The sequence below is a fragment of the Enhydra lutris genome, unplaced genomic scaffold (genome assembly GCF_002288905.1).
Source record: "Enhydra lutris kenyoni isolate GAN:26980312 unplaced genomic scaffold, ASM228890v2 scaffoldscaffold66, whole genome shotgun sequence".
NCBI classification, from domain to species: Eukaryota; Metazoa; Chordata; class Mammalia; order Carnivora; family Mustelidae; genus Enhydra; species Enhydra lutris.
In genome coordinates, this window is record NW_019154150.1 from 4,979,643 (window position 1) to 4,996,036 (window position 16,394).

Genomic DNA, 16,394 nt, shown 5'->3' on the forward strand with positions numbered 1-16,394 from the left:
CTCCTTTCCCCCTACCCCTTTCCCTGCTCGCACACACACTCTCTCTCTCAAATAAATAAGGGGAACCTGGGTGACACAATCAAGTTAAGCATCATACTCTTGGATTCAGCTCAGTTTGTGATCTTAGGGACATGAGACTGAGCTCTATGTCAGGCTCCACAATCAGTGTGGAGCATGCTAACATTTCTCCCTCTGCCCCTTCAACACTTGAGTGGTCTCTATCTCTCTAAAATAAATAAGCCTTTAAAAAATAAAATACATAAATAAAATCTTTTAAAAAACACATAATTTAATTAGTTATTTTGGAGAACAGGTTTTCCCACCAATTTCTTAAACAATTTTTATTATAAAATATTTTATATGTACACAAGAATATCTAATGTACATAAGTTATAAAAACATAATAAAGTTTTATGTACCTTTCATTCAGCTTTAAAAAAAGAATATTACCTATAGTTGCTGAGGTTCCTTGATTTCTGCCCTGATTTGCATATCAAAAGCAATAGGAGACTGTAATACAGAACACTGAGGTGCTAAAACATTAGATATGTCAGTATTTTATCATTTACCTAATTCCCTCAATCATCATACACAAGATACATAAATGAAACATTGTTATATAACAAATCACATTTCCATGTTCTTTTTAAACCGGACTAAGTACAGGAGACATTTTTCCTTTGTGACCTTCCCAGCACAATAAATACAAAAGGTATTAAAGATTTGGCAATTCACGTATACAATGCCAAAATAAAGCCTTAATTGTCCAGTATAACTTAAAACAGGAGCTTATTGTTAAATTACTAGAGCCCACTTGATTGACCGATTGCTTGACTTGCTTTATAGTATGTGCTAGGCAATGTTTTACAAATATTGGTGTTAATTTAAACAGATACTTTCATTACTCCCAAATTTGCTTAAATTTTACTATATCAAGAAATTTAGATGAACTTATCTTCTGAAAGACTACCTAAATCATCTGTTGAACATAATTCTCATTTCCTCCCAATAATTCCCCAAAATAAAACCACTAAATCACCATTCCTTACAAACTGAATTTTATTTTTATCAAATAAGTTCAATTATTTTTTGTTAAACATATATCTGGTAGATATGTCATATTTATAAAAAGTAGACTACTATGTGGTCTTTTCTCATAACAATTACATTGTTCTTCATTTAGTACTCATTTTTAAATTATTAAGGTAGAATAATGGTCCCTTTTTTGAAAGAATAGATGGTATTTTAGGAGATTCATTTTGAAATCTTAAACTGTGTAGCTATCTTAAAGAATCTGAGTAAGTTGGTCATTTTATGTACCTAAGTTAACTGGTAATTGGGAAGACTGGTAATTGGGAAGTCATTTGGAAATTAACAGCTTTTAACTAATCCACCCCATTCATGACTCTATCACTTTTATGAATATTTTATAAGAACTCTTATGAGAGGGCCCCTGGGTGCCTCAGTCAGTTAAGCGTCTGCCTTCCACTCAGGTCATGATCCCAGAGTCTTGGGATCAAGTCCCCATGTCAGGCTCCCTGCTCAGTGGGGAGTCTGCTTCTCTGCCCCTCGCCTGGCTGGTGCTTTCTTCCTCTCTCTCTTACTAACTCACTCTCTCTCTCTAATAATAAAAAAAAAAATTTAAATCTTTTAAAAAAAAAAAAGGACTCTTATGAGAATTAAATTTTCAAAAACAAAACCAGTTTACTTGTGTAAATACTAGGCTTATGGTAGTAAAAGTTCTCATTGCATTAACCCTGTTTTTCTCTGTTCCACAGTTAGGAATATTTTCCATTTGTCTAAAAAATCTGAGTCAAAGGGCAAGTAAATTTTCTATAATATCAATTCTTTATCTATTTACCTTCCAACATATGCATATTTAATCATTACTCATGCAAGATTTTGAATATAGGGCACTAAGAATATAAAGACTATTATGGTCTGCAGAAAATGAATCTCCAGGCTAGTCAGTGAGATTACCAAATTACTACTCTTTACCATAGTGAATAATGCATATACCATAAGGAATATCTAAAGATACCTTCCCCCTTTAATATATACATTTATTATAATCCCAATCAAATTTTCCTACAGAACTATATGAAAAACTGACTCAGTAACTCTGAAATTCATCCAAAAGAATAAGCACTTGAGAATGTAAATAATAGTTTTGGAAGAGAAGTTTGCCTAAATAGATATTATCACATATTCTAAAACCAACTAAAAAGAGTTTGGTGCTGCCACAGAAACAGAAATCCCTGGGAGAGAAAGCTAGTACAGAAATAGACATAAGCAGACACAAGATTCTAACATAAGGTAAAAGTGGCATTTCAAATAAGTGAATAAAGGGCGAGTTGTGACATTTTGGGGAAATAAAATTACATTCCTACCTCATATCAAAATTTAAATCTGGTAATGAAACCAAAATTTTGAAAAACATAGGGTAAATATATAATTTTGAGATCGCTAAGGACTACCTAAAGCATGATACAAAACAAAAATTAGGAGTAATTTAAAAAGCAGAAACAGACCCACAAATATTGAGAATAAACTGCAGTGGACAGGGAATAAACAAAATAGGTCAAGGAGAGTGGGAGATAAAGGCTTCTAGTTATGAAACGAATAAGTCATGGGAATAAAAGATATAGCACAGGGAATATAGCCAATGGTGTTCTTTTTTTTTTATTTTAAGATTTTATTTATTTGACAGAGATACAGCAAGAAAGGGAACACAATGTGCAGGGGGAGGGGGAGAGGGTGAAGCAGGCTTCTGGCTGAGCAGGGATCCTGATGCGGGGCTCAATCCCAGGACCCTGAGATCATGACCTGAGCTGAAGGCAGACGTTTAACAACTGAGCCACCCAGGCGCCCCTAGTCAAAGGTATTCTAATAGCACTGTACGGTGATAGATGCTAGCTATACTTGTAGTGAACATAAACATAATGTATAGGGATGTTGAGTCACTATGTTGTACACTTGAAACTAATGTAATATAGTGTGTCGGGTATACTAAAAAAAGGAATATTTAAAAAGTTAAAAGTTATACCAAAAAAAATACTAAAAAGATAAAAAGCAGTTTATGTTTAAGTAGAAAAAGGCCAGATGGGCAAAAGAAAAACAAAAATGCAAAAATATCATAAAGTTAAAGGAAAATGAAAAACTAAGAAAAATATTTGCAAATATCCCAACAGATCAAGGACTAATATCTTTAATGTTAATTAAGGCTAGTCAGTGAGATTATCAAATAACTATATCATTAATTAATAACAATATTACTAAGAAAGAACTCTCATAATATTAAGGGGCATAACTTACAGTACGGTATTTCCTAAGTGTGATAAATATGCATCACTGATTTAAGTACCTGACTGTTAGTTACATAATTTTAGTAATTTATTTGTGTATTACAAAAATTATAAAAATAAAAAAGCACATTAAGTATAAAAAACAGATTAAACTGGTGATTTCATGGGAATTATTGTTCAGGATGAGCCCAGGCTGGTTGATTTACTTTAAAATAATATTCATATTTTGGGGGGCCTGGGTGGCTCATTTGGTTAAGCATCCAACTCTTGATTTCGGCGAGTCTGCTTGAGATTTCGCTCTCTCCTTCTCCGTCTGCCCCTCCCCCCCCCTCACATGCACTCTCTCTAAAATAAATCTTTAAAAAAATGTTTATTTTTAAAATATAAATGGTCGCTACAGAAAGTTAAAGCAAAACAAAGTACAAAGAAAAAATTAACAAAAACCTAATCCATCACTGAAAATGACCAGTGGTCATATTTGATGAAAATTATTTGGGAAGGAGGTGTTAATGACCTAAATAGTGGCTATGCTTACATAGGTAGATACAAGTGAAACTGTTATATGAAAACAGAGACTGAAGAAGATGGCCTGGCCTAACACAACATTGTGCTGAACAGAGCCTTCCAATGATTGAAAATGAAGATGATACAGTTTTTGTAAATATTAACATTGTTTATATGCTTATATTAGTACTGCAATAACGGTCACTGGTCTAGGTATTCAGGCTAACCTGTATGCTAAATGCAGAAAGATTAACACTTTTCTAAACAAACCAAAAGAAACACACACACACACACACACACACACACACACACACACACACATGCTTTAAACTATTCTAGTCTACAGCAACAGAGATGGACGTTGAGAGCATTATGCTAGGGGAAATAAGAGAAAAAGAGAAAGACAAATACTGTATGATCTCACTTACATGTGGAATCTTAAAAAAACACAAACTCCTAGGGCTGCCTGGGTGACTCAGCTGGTTAAGCATCTGTCTTTGGCTCAGGTCATGATCCCTGGGTCCTAGGATCAAGCCACATCAGGCTCCCTGCTCACTGGTATGTCTGGTTCTCCCTTTCCCTCCCCCTCTGCCCCTCCCCCTTGTGCTTATGCACTTTCTCTCACATAAATAAAATCTTTAAACACACACACACACACACACGCACGCACGCGCGCACACACACACATACACACACACACATATTTCCTAGAAAAAGAGATCAGATTTGTGGTTACCAGAAGTGGGAGGTAGGAAAATGGATGAAGGTGGTCAAAAGGCACAAAATTCCAATTATAATATTGGGGATGTAATATACAACATGGTGACTATAGTTAACACTGCTCTATGACATACAGAAAAGTTGTTGAGAGTAGATCCTAAGCCTTCTTTCTCATCACAAGGGAAAAAGCAATTTTTTTTTTTTTGGTATCTGTATGAAATGATGGATATTAGAGTACTAATCGATTCACAACATATGTGTCATTATGTTATACTCCTTAAACTTACACAGCAGTGTGTATCAATTATATCTCAATAAAACTAGGAAAAAATCTAGAACAAAAACTCCTCCACACATTTCCTCCCTAGGAAGGTGCAAAGATAGTTAAAGGAAGAAAATCTGTAAGTAATGTATAATAAAAATGGTAATACTTAATAGCACTGGTTAACAAACTAAAGGAATGACTTGAGGAAGTGTGGTTTAGGGACACAAGATCAGAATCACCATCTTCCTCAGGTGGATGAGTAGGTTAGATCCGGGTCCGTTTGTGTGGTTTGTGTTTTGGCTTTAGTTGTAATTTCATGAAGTCCATTTAGAGGAAAGACTAGGGAATTAACAGTACTGGTATAAGGCTTAAAAATATGGACTTTGCAACCAGACAGACCTAGACTGGAATTCTTGCCTCATACTTATTTGCTGCGTGATCTTCTCTGAACCTCAGTGTCTTCATCTTGGGATACCTTCACCTACCTCATTGGGTTAGTGCTGATTAAATGAGAGGACACAAGTAACAAACTTAGCACAATGCTTTGGTATATAGCAAATACATTATTAAACCAATAATGAAGAGAAAGACTAAAATCTGAAAAGAGACCAAGAACATGAACTAGTAATTCACAAAAAAGGAATAAGAGTTAAATTTTCTAATAAGCAATGTACGTATAGTACATTAAAGCAGTTAACAGTCATTTCTGGGTAGACTGCATAAGGAATTTCTATCATCGGTTTTTCTTATCTACCTTTTCTTATTTCTTGATAATGAATATGTGTGACTTACATTAAGGCAATAATTTATTCTAAAGTTCAAGGGCAGCTTCTCAAGAAATGGCATAACTTTTTATAAAATATATATTCTAAAGAGTTAAGACACTTATTCTTCAGCCTTGAAACAATCATTATATAAATTATGATTTTAAGGCTCTTTTTTTTATGCTGGTAAGGGGAGAAGGCAGGAATATGTTGTTCAATTGTCAAGAGAGAAGCTACTAGTGCTAAGAGTTTTAAATGTCAAACTAAAAAGCCAAAATAATAGATTTCTTCTCATCATAAAGTCTACCACTCACTAAAATGTGTAAAATATTCTGCATTTCTCAAACATGACTAATGTATAACTCTTCTACAGAAAGTTTAGTAGGTAATAAGTGCATATTTTTTTCAAAAGGAAAAAATATGTAAAAAGTTAATCTGCCACTTATCCCTGTCCTCCAATCACTCAATTCCTCTTCCCAGAAGCAACCACTACCATTTGTTTCTGGTGCATCCTTCTACAAATATTTTAAGGGTATAAAAGCAAATATGTATGTTTGATCAATATTACTTATTTTTGTTACTGTGCAACTATTCTGCACATTCCCTTTTTCACCTGGCAATAGATCCTGCAGATAATTCCAAATGAGTATCTATCTGCCTCATTCTACTCCATCATATGGCTATCACCCTGTTAATCAACTGGTACTTAATGGACCTTTAAGTTATATGAATCCTTTGTTATCACTGTTGATGGTGAAAAATAAAAAAAGATTCTGGGTAACTTATAGTACATACACTTGCGTTTGCAGGAGAAATTCCTAGAAATAGAGATGATATATAAAAGGAAATAAGCATGCCTAAATTTTGACAGATATTTAGCCAATAAACTGCTAAAGACAATGTATATGAATGCCTGTTTCTCTATACTCTCAGGAAAAGTATATCACTAAACTCTTGTTTTGCTAGTCTGACAGTAACTTTAATATGAAACTTTAATATGTATTTCATATTACATAATATGTATTACATAATATGTATTTCATAATACGTGAGTATTACTCTCACGTATTACAAGTGAGATAGAGACCTTTGTATTTCCTTTCTACAGACAGGTCAGTTTACTGCAGAATTCTTTTAAGAACAAAACAATTCTGGGGGAGGGGCAAGATGTGGCAGAGTATGGGACCTCATTTCATCTCCTCCCCCAAATTTAGCTGTAAATCTATTATCAAACCATTCTGAACACATACAAATTCAACCTCAGATGTAAGAATATTTATCTGGATCTACACAAGCAGAAAAATTACCCCTTTTTGCAAGGTAGGAGGTACAGAACCTTGAATCTTCTGGGGAAATATCCAAAGATAAGTGGACAGGGGAGGAAGCCTCCATAAGCCAGACACCAGAAAGTGATATAACACCAGGGCAAAAAAATCAGGACCTTTGGAAATCTATCTAGTGAGAAGCATCCCCTTCTGAAAAGGGCACAGGGAGTGAAGAAGGGCAGAATTCTAGGTATCATTGTGGACTCAGGATTTCCAGAAGACTCTGAAAGAACGGGGAGCCCAAAGTGATAGAATACTCAAGCAGTAGAGTGGGGAGACTGGTTATGGTCAGCAAGCCCAGATGGTACTTTCAGCTCTGGGCACCATAAATGGCAAGCAGAGCCTGGACAGAGAAAGACCTCTGCCTGACTACTCTGGAAAGGACTAGAAGGTGCGGGCTGTTTAATATCCTAGGGGAGACATAGAACAGCTTGTGCCCATGACAGGGACAGCTCTCAGGGCAGTGTGGCCCACGAAGAGATGCTGAGGCAGCACTGAGCATGATCTAGGAACTGTGAAAAATGGTGCACATGGAGCCCATGGCTGCTGGCAGTTGCAGAGTCACAAGGCCCAAAGACGCTGGTGAGTCCCCATGACTCCCCGGGAGAGGTGCCCTGGGCACAAACTGCATGAATCTGTGGAGTTTGGTACATTCAGAGGTGGAAATAGATTGCCCTGGAACATCTGTTAGCAGGTGGGGGTACGACACCACAACACTGGGGCTCTGGGCTCAAGATTCCTGCATGGCCATGTTTGTTCTGACCCTCTAAAGAGAAGTGGAAAGATGCCAAAGAACAAAAGTCCTGCAGCCAACCAGCTCACATTAAGCCCATCCCCCTGACAAGGGGTGGGGCAATTCCACCCAGGCAAAGACACCTGAGTAGCAGGCCGCTCCCGCAGAAGACAGACTGGAAGAACAGGTTTCAAATAAGCAAAGCTTATTTCTGTCAAATAAATAAATAAAATCTTTAAAAGGAAAAAAAAAAAGGGAGGGGGGAGTAAAACTCTAACGCCCAGGGAAAATGATATAGGGAGCTCCAGTTGTTCCTTCACAACTTGCTTATACTGCAGGGTAAACTTTCCATTTCTTTTTTAGTTTCTTTTCTTAGTTTGTTGTTGTTGTTGTTGTTGTTTTTTAACCCTGTTCCTGTTTCAAGTAGATTATTTCCCAACCTATGTTTTTAAGTCGCTTCTTAATTTTATTTTTTCACATATGTTTTATAGACTTATGTCCCACACTAGCCCATTTTTCATTCTATTCAATTTTATCTTAATATATATGTCAGTTCTGATTTCTTTGCAATTTGGGGATATAGTGTCTTCTAATACGCAGACCAAAAATCAAGCAGGAACAGGCAGATCACCCTGCTGTGTCTACCTGAGAGATTATAATCACTCTTCCCACACCCCCCACCCTTTTTTTTTTCTCTTTTCTTTTTTCTTTGTTTCTTTTTTTATTGTTTTGGATCATCTTGGCTCTGGTGGCATATCTGTGGTAGCTTTCAACAACTTCAGATTTTTTTCTAAGGTGCATTTTGTTTATGTAGTGGTTGATATTTTAGATTCTGTACATTCCCTCAACCATCCCTCAACAGAATGACTAGGAGGAGGAACTCCTAACAAAGAAAAGAACCAGAAACAATGTCCTCTGCCACAGATCTAATGAACATGGATATAAGCAAGGTGTCAGAGATAGACTTCAGGGTAGCAACCATGAAGTCAATAACTAGGCTTAAGAAAAGCATTAGTGACAATATCGAATCTCTAAGGGCAGAAATGAGGTTGAATCAAGCCAAACTTTAAAATGCTATGAACAAGATACGGTCTAAACTAAATACTTTAACAGCCAGGGTACATGAGGCAGCAGAACGAATTAGTGATCTAGAAAATAAACTGACAAAAAGGAAAGAAGCTGACGAAGATAGGGATAGGCAGCTAGTAACCCATAAGAACAGAATAACACCATGAAATATTCCAATGTCAGAATTATTGTGATCCCTGGGGAGATGGAGAAAGAGAGAGGACTAGAGGGTATATTTGAGCAAATTAGAGCTGAGAATTTCTCTAATCTGGGGAAGGAAACAAGCATTTGTGCCCAAGAGGCAGAGAAGATTCCTACCAAAAATCAATAAAAACAGATCAACACACTGACATATACTACTAGTGAAGCTTGCAAATCTTAGAGCCAAAGCAGCTATCCTGAGAGCAGCTAGGGAGAAAAGATATCTTATGTACAGAGGGAGGAACATCAGAATAACATCAGACCTGTCCACAGAGACCTGGCAAGCCAGAAAAGGCTAGCAAGACATATTCAGGATACTCAATGAGAAGAACATGCAGCCCAGGATACTTTATCCAGCAAGGCTGTTATTCAGAATGGATGGAGAAACAGCTTACAGTACCAGCAGAAACTTAAAGAATATGTGATCATCAAGCCAGCCTACAAGAAATATAAAGGGAAATTCTATAAAAGAAGAAAGAAAAACTAAAATAATATAGATCAGAAATTTATAGAGACAATCTATAGAAACGTGGACTTTAAAGGCAACACAATGGCACTAATTTCATATCTTTCAATAGTTACTCTCAACGTGAATGGGCTGAATGCTCCCATTAAAAGCCACAGGGTTTCAGACTGGATAAAAAAGCAGGACCCACCCATATGCTGTCTATAAAAGACTCATTTTGAACCTACAGACACCTCCAGATTGAAAGTGAGAGGATGGAGAATGACTTATCATGCCAAAAGACCTCAAAAGAAAGCTGAGGTAGCAATTCTCACATCAGACAAATTAAATTTTAAACCAAAAACCATAGTAAGAAGTGTAGAGGGACACTATATCATACTTAAAGGGTCTATCCAACAAGAAAATCTAACAATCATAAATATCTACGCCCCCAACATGGGAAGAGCCAACTACATATAACAAATATTAACCAAAATAAGGAATCATAACTGATAATAATACATTAACAGTAGGAGGCTTCAACACTTCACTCAAGGCAATAGATTGATCATCTAACCAGAAGATCAAATAAGAAATAAGAACTTTGAAGGACACAATGGACCAGATGGACTCCGTAGATAAATACGGAATAATCCATCCTAAAACAACAGAATACTAATTCTTCTCGAGTGCACATGGAACTTTCTCCAGAATAGACCACATACTGGGTCACAATTCAGGTCTCAACCAAGACCAGAAGATTGAGATTATTCCCTGAATATTTTCAGACCACAATGCATTGAAATTGGAACTCAACCACAAAGAAAAATTTGGAAGGAATGCAAACACTTGGAGGTTAAAAAGCATCCTACTAAAGAATGAATGGATCAATCAGGAACTTAAACAATTCATGAAAACCAATGAAAATGAAAACACACTGGTTCAGAACCTATGGGATACTGCAAAGGCAGTCCTTAGACACAGCCACCCAAACCTCTCTCAAAAAATTAGAAAAATCCTGGAAGGACAGCTACCTTTACACCTACAGCATCTGGAAAAGAATAGCAAATAAAGCCAAACAAAGCAGAAGAGAAATAATGAAGATTAGAGTAGTAATCAATGAAACAGAAACCAGAAGAACAGAATAGATCAATGAACTAGAAGCTGATTCTTTGAAAGAATTAATAAGATCAATAAACCTCTGGCCAGACTTATGCAAAAGAAAAGAGAAAGGACCCAAATTAATAAAACCATGAATGAAAGGGGAGAAATCAGGACCAATACCAAGAAAATAGAGACAATTATTAGAACTTTTTACCAGCAGCTGTATGCCAACAAACTAGGCAATCTGGAAGAAGTGGATGCATTCCTGGATACTTATAAACTACCAGGATTGAAACAGGAAGAAAAAGATAATCTGAACATACTAATAACCAGCAAGAAAATTGAAGCAATAATCAAAAACCTCCCAAAAAATGAGACTCCAGGGCCAGACAGCTTCCCAGCAGCATTCTACCAAACACTGAAAGAAGAAATCACACCTATTCTACTGAAGCTGTTCCAAAAAATAAAAATGGAAGGAAAATTTCCAAACTCGTTCTATAAGACCAGCATTACCCTGATCCCAAAACCACATAAAGACCCAAATGATTCTCTGAATTGATGCAGAAAAGGCATTTGACAAACTACACCATCCTTTTCTGACTAAAACTCTTCAAAATATAGTGATAGAAGGAACATACCTCAGTATCATAAAACCATCTATGAAAAGCCCATAGCAAATATCATTCTCAATGGGGAGAAACTGAGAGCTTTTCCCTTAAGGCCAGGAACATGACAGGGATGCACACTTTAACCACTTCTGTTCAACATAGTACTAGAAGTCCTAGCCTCAGCAATCAGAAAACAAAAAGAAAGAAAAGGTATTCAAATTGGCAAAGAAGTTAAACTCTCTCTCTTTGCAGATGACATGATGCTGTATGTGGAAAACCTGAAGACTCCACCCCCGAATTATTAGAACTCATATAGCAATTCAGCAACATGGCAGAAAACAAAATCAATGCACAGAAATCAGTGGCATTTCTATAAACTAACAATGTGACTAAAGAAAGAGAAATTAAGGAATCAATTCCACTTACAATAGCACCAAAAACTACAGATACCTAAGAATAAACTGAACCAAAAAGGTAAAGGATCTATCCTCTAGAAACTACAGAACACTTATGAAAGAAATTGAGGAAGACACAAAGAGATGGGGAAATATTCCATGTTAATGGTTTGAAGGAATAAACATTGTTAAAATGTCTATCCTGCCCAGAGCAATCTACACTTTATCTCTATCAAATAGAGATAATCTATTTGAAAAAATCTCTATCAAAATACCATCAACATTTTTCAAGACCTGGAACAAACAATCCTAAAATTTGTATGGAACCAGAAAAGACCTGAAATTGCCAGGGGATTGTTGAAAAAGAAAACCAAAGCTGGGGCACCACAATGCCTGACTTCAAGCTACATTACAAAGCTGTGATCACCAGAATAACATGGTATTGGCACAAAAATAGACACACAGAGCAATGGAACAGAAGAGAGACCCCAGAAATGGACCTTCAAACTCTATGGTTAACTAATCTTCAACAAAGCAGGAAAGAATATCCAATAGAGGGGCACCTGGGTGGCTCAGTGGGTTAAGCCGCTGCCTTCGGCTCAGGTCATGATCTCAGGGTCCTGGGATTGAGTCCCGCATCAGGCTCTCTGCTCAGCAGGGAGCCTGCTTCCCTCTCTCTCTCTCTCTGCCTGCCTCTCTGTCTACTTGTGATCTCTGTCTGTCAAATAAATAAATAAAATCTTAAAAAAAAAAAAGAATATCCAATAGAAAAAAAGTCTCTTTAACAAATGGTGCTGGGAAAATTGGACAGCCACATGCAGAAGAATGAAACTCGACCATTCTCTTATACCATACACAAAGATAAACTCAAAATGGGTGAAAGGCCTTAATGTGGGACAAGAATCCATCAAAATCCTAGAGGAGAACATAGGCAGTAACCTCTTCGACATTGGCCACAGCAACTTCTTTCATGACATGCCTCTAAATGCAAGGGAAACAAAAGTAAACATGAACTCTGGGATTTCATTAAGATAAAATCTTCTGCACAGCAAAGGAAATAGGTAACAATACTAAGAGACAACACATGGAATGGGAGAAGATATGTGCAAATAACATTACAGATAAAGGGCTGGTATCCAATGTCTATAAAGAACTTCTCAAACTCAACACCCAAAAAAGAAAGAATCCAGTCAAGAAATGAACAGAAGACATAAACAGACACTTCTCCAAAGACATACAAATGGCTAACAGACACATGACAAAATGTTCAACATCACTAGCCATCATGGAAATACAAATCAAAACCACAATGAGATGGCACGTTACACCATTAAATGGCATAATTACCAAGACAGGAAACAACAAGGTTGGTGAGGATGTGAATAAAAGGGAACCCTCTTATGCTGTTGGTGGGAATGGGAGCTGGTACAGCACTCTGGAAAACCATATGGAAGTTCCTCAAGAAGTTAAAAATAGAGTTACCCTATGACCCAGCAAATGTACTAGGTATTTACCCCAAAGATACAGATGTAGTGAAAAGAAGGGGCACATGCACTCCAATGTTCATAGCAGCAATGTCCACAATAACCAAACTGTGGAAGGAGCCGAGATTCCCTTCAACAGATTAATGGATAAAGATGTGGTTCATATATACAGGGAATATTACTTAGTCATCAGAAAGATGAATACCTACCATTTGCACTGACATGGGTGAAACCGGAGGGTATTATATTAAGTGAAATAACTCAATCAGAGAAAGACAATTATCATATGGTTTCACTCATATGTGGAACATAATGAATAGTATGGAGGACCTCAGGGGAAGGGAGGAAAAACTGCAAAGAAATCAGAGAGGGAGACAAACTATGAGAGACTCTGGAATCTGGGAATCAAACTGAGGGTTACAGAAGGGAAGGGAGTAGGGAAATGGAGTAACCAGGTTATGGGTATTAAAGAGGGCATGTGTGGTGTTGAGCACTAGGTGTTATATGCAACTGATGAATCACTGAACACTACATCAAAAAGTAATGATGTATTATATGTTGGCTAACTGAACATAATTTAAAAAATAATTTAAAAAGAAAGCAAAAAAAACAAAAAACAAAAAACAGAAAACAAACAAACAAACCTGATTTTGAAGCACCAAAGAAGAAAAAATAATAAAACAATTCTGGGAAGAAGTCAGCATGCTTCTGTGGGTCCTTCTTTGGAAGAAGTAAATTTGTATTTATGGGGGTGCCTGGGTGGCTCAGTGGGTTAAAGCCTCTGCCTTCAGCTCAGGTCATGGTCCCAGGGTCCTGGGATCGAGCCCAGCATCGGGCTCTCTGCTTGGCAGGGAGCCTGCTTCCTCCTCTTTCTCTGCCTGCCTCTCTGCCTACTTGTGAACTCTGTCTGTCAAATAAATAAATAAAATCTTTAAAAAAAATTTGTATTTATGAAAATGACTTTTGGGTGCCTGGGTGGTTCAATTGGTTAAGTGCCTACCTTCAGCTCAGATCATGGTCCCAGGGTCCTGGGATCAAGCCCCATGTAGGGGTCCCTGATCAGTAGGAAGTCTGCCTCTCCCTCTCCCTCTGCCTGCTGCTCTCCCTGCTTATGCCCTTTTTCTCTCTCTCTGACAAATAAAATATATTTTTAAAAGTGACTTTCAATTGAAATGGTCCCTGAAAAAGGGAATCCTGTGTTTTTAACTTATACAAATTTTAAAGATAACAGTGAAATTGTAAAAATTTAACATCTCCATAGACCATCCCAAACCCTCCCACAAACTCCTTTAGGCTCTAGTTTGAGAAAGAATAGTTTTGCCAGAAATTTTAGGCTGAAGTTTCCTGTCACAAGGTGCAATAAGCTCATTTTTACCAACTGAACCAATTTCAACCTTTCCATCTTGCCACATCTCTTCTTTCTAACAAAGAAAGCTTGGCTTACATTTTGCTAATATCTGTTTTTGTATTTTGGTTACTCTTCCCCACTTAGCAAACTTCACTGGCTATGTTTGTTAAGTTAAAGAAAAACTTTTCCAATAAGCTTTTGATCCTGAAGTACACTCAAAACCTCTGCATTCCATAAACTCTCATCCCTGAACAAAGACAAAGTACTATATATATTTAATGATTAACATATAAATAATATATGTTAATTACATATTCTTATGTATATGAATATGTATGTGTGCTGGTATGTGTTTCTGTGTTAGTGTAAAGGTTATCTATTTGCTTTACTTGTGTATATATTCCATCTTCTCACCTAAATCCAGAGATTCTTGAGGTTTCTCCATTGTTATCCCATTTTAACAAAAAAAGTCTTCCTGATGGTTCAAGTAGCCATAGCTACCATTAGAAAGCATGCTATGTTACCAGTGTGCTCTCTAAATTTTTATTTACCTCACAGTAAACTAATCTTAAGTACTTCTACTGGCTTAATTTCATTGTAATTTCTGTTAGATGGGTTGACTTACTAGGGAAATAAGCTTTACTTGTCTTGGTTTGAAGTTATGTTTGCCTATATGTACAAAGATAAGAGTTTATGCAGATTACAATAGGGAATTGCCTATCTTAGATAGCAGCTGAAGCCTAGGCTCTGAAGCTGGAATGTCCAGGTTTGAATTCAGCCTCCACTTCTTACTTGTTACTTCATTTTGGGCAAGTTGCTTGATGTCTCTGACATTTTTTATTTTAAAAAAGTGGGGGGGGGGGGAGTTGTACTAATTCTAAACTCATAGAGTTTCTTTGAAAATGAACTAAGATAATCCAGGTAAAGCATTTTTGTATGGTTTCTAGGCCAAAGTAAGAACCAGCTTTTCAATAGAAGGTCAATATAATTTTTTCTTTACAGTAAGGTTAACTTTCAGGTGCCTGGATGGCTCAGTCAGTTAAGCATCTGCCTTCAGCTCAGGTAGTGAACCCAGGGTCCTGGGATGGAGCGCTGCATCTCGCTCCCTGCTCAGAAGGGAGCCTCCTTCCCCCGTTCCCATGGCCCCCACCCCGGCTCGGGCTTTCTCTCTCTTTGTTTCTCAAAAAAAAAAAAAAAAAAGGTAAGGTTAACTTTCTCCTTCCATTTTATACAACTACCTTTCCTACCTACATGATCACTAAGGTTTACTAGGCCAAATTACCACCCACAATTCAACATCAATTTAAGGTAATTACATACACAAGAATTTATAACAACAAATTATGTTATGCTTGCATATATCATAACTTACCCCTCAATACCCAAATGGCACCATCTAGGCTTCCACTTTTTAGAAAAATTTCTGCTGCAATATTCACAATTTGACATCTTGGTGCTAGCTTCTCAGGCCCTGTAAGTCCTTTTAAACTTGTGAAATGTATTTTTAATTCATATAATTTATCTAAGACTTTCCTTCCCTAGAGTAAAAATAAAGAATATTGAGTATTACTCATTTAGAGTATCACAGAAATAAAACATCAGTAGTTGTACAGAAGTCAATTACCCAATTTGAATTATCCTTCTAGACAGATGGTTCTCAAAAGACTCTTCCCTTAACGCCCTCCTGCTTAGCCACAGAGACAGATGAGGGAAGGACCCTGCTAACACCTCTTTCCAAGTGTTTTTATACTTGTGCTTCCCCTAAAGATTTCATTTGGAGAAAGGATTTCTTGCCCTAAAGTGGAAAACTAGTAACTATACATTTTTATACTTCTGTTGATCACCCTAAGAGCCAAGAGGGAGAGAAAGAGAAAAATCAAGGTAATGTCTTATAAAATTTACATAAAGAATGATAGTAGGGAAAAGAAAAGAATAAAACTGCTGGCTGAAAATTGTTTTTTATTCAACAGACTATTTCACATAGTCTACATAAAGATTATATCTCATTTGGACATCAGAAATTAGACATACAGTATTTTTTTTATAAGAGGTCAGCAAACTTTTCCTATAATTAGCCAGATAGTAAACACTTGGGCTCTGCAGGTCACATTTGGTCAGCTGCACA

General features: G+C 36.7%; 1 protein-coding gene across 1 annotated transcript in view; it reads right to left on the minus strand.

Annotated features, from left to right (window-relative positions):
* LOC111159009 (testis and ovary specific PAZ domain containing 1) overlaps positions 1-16,394 on the minus strand; it is a 110,998-nt gene that overhangs the window by 9,121 nt on the left and 85,483 nt on the right. Inside the window, 1 exon segment of the mRNA XM_022521371.1 lies at positions 15,642-15,807. Coding sequence (XP_022377079.1) covers positions 15,642-15,807 — 166 coding nt within the window.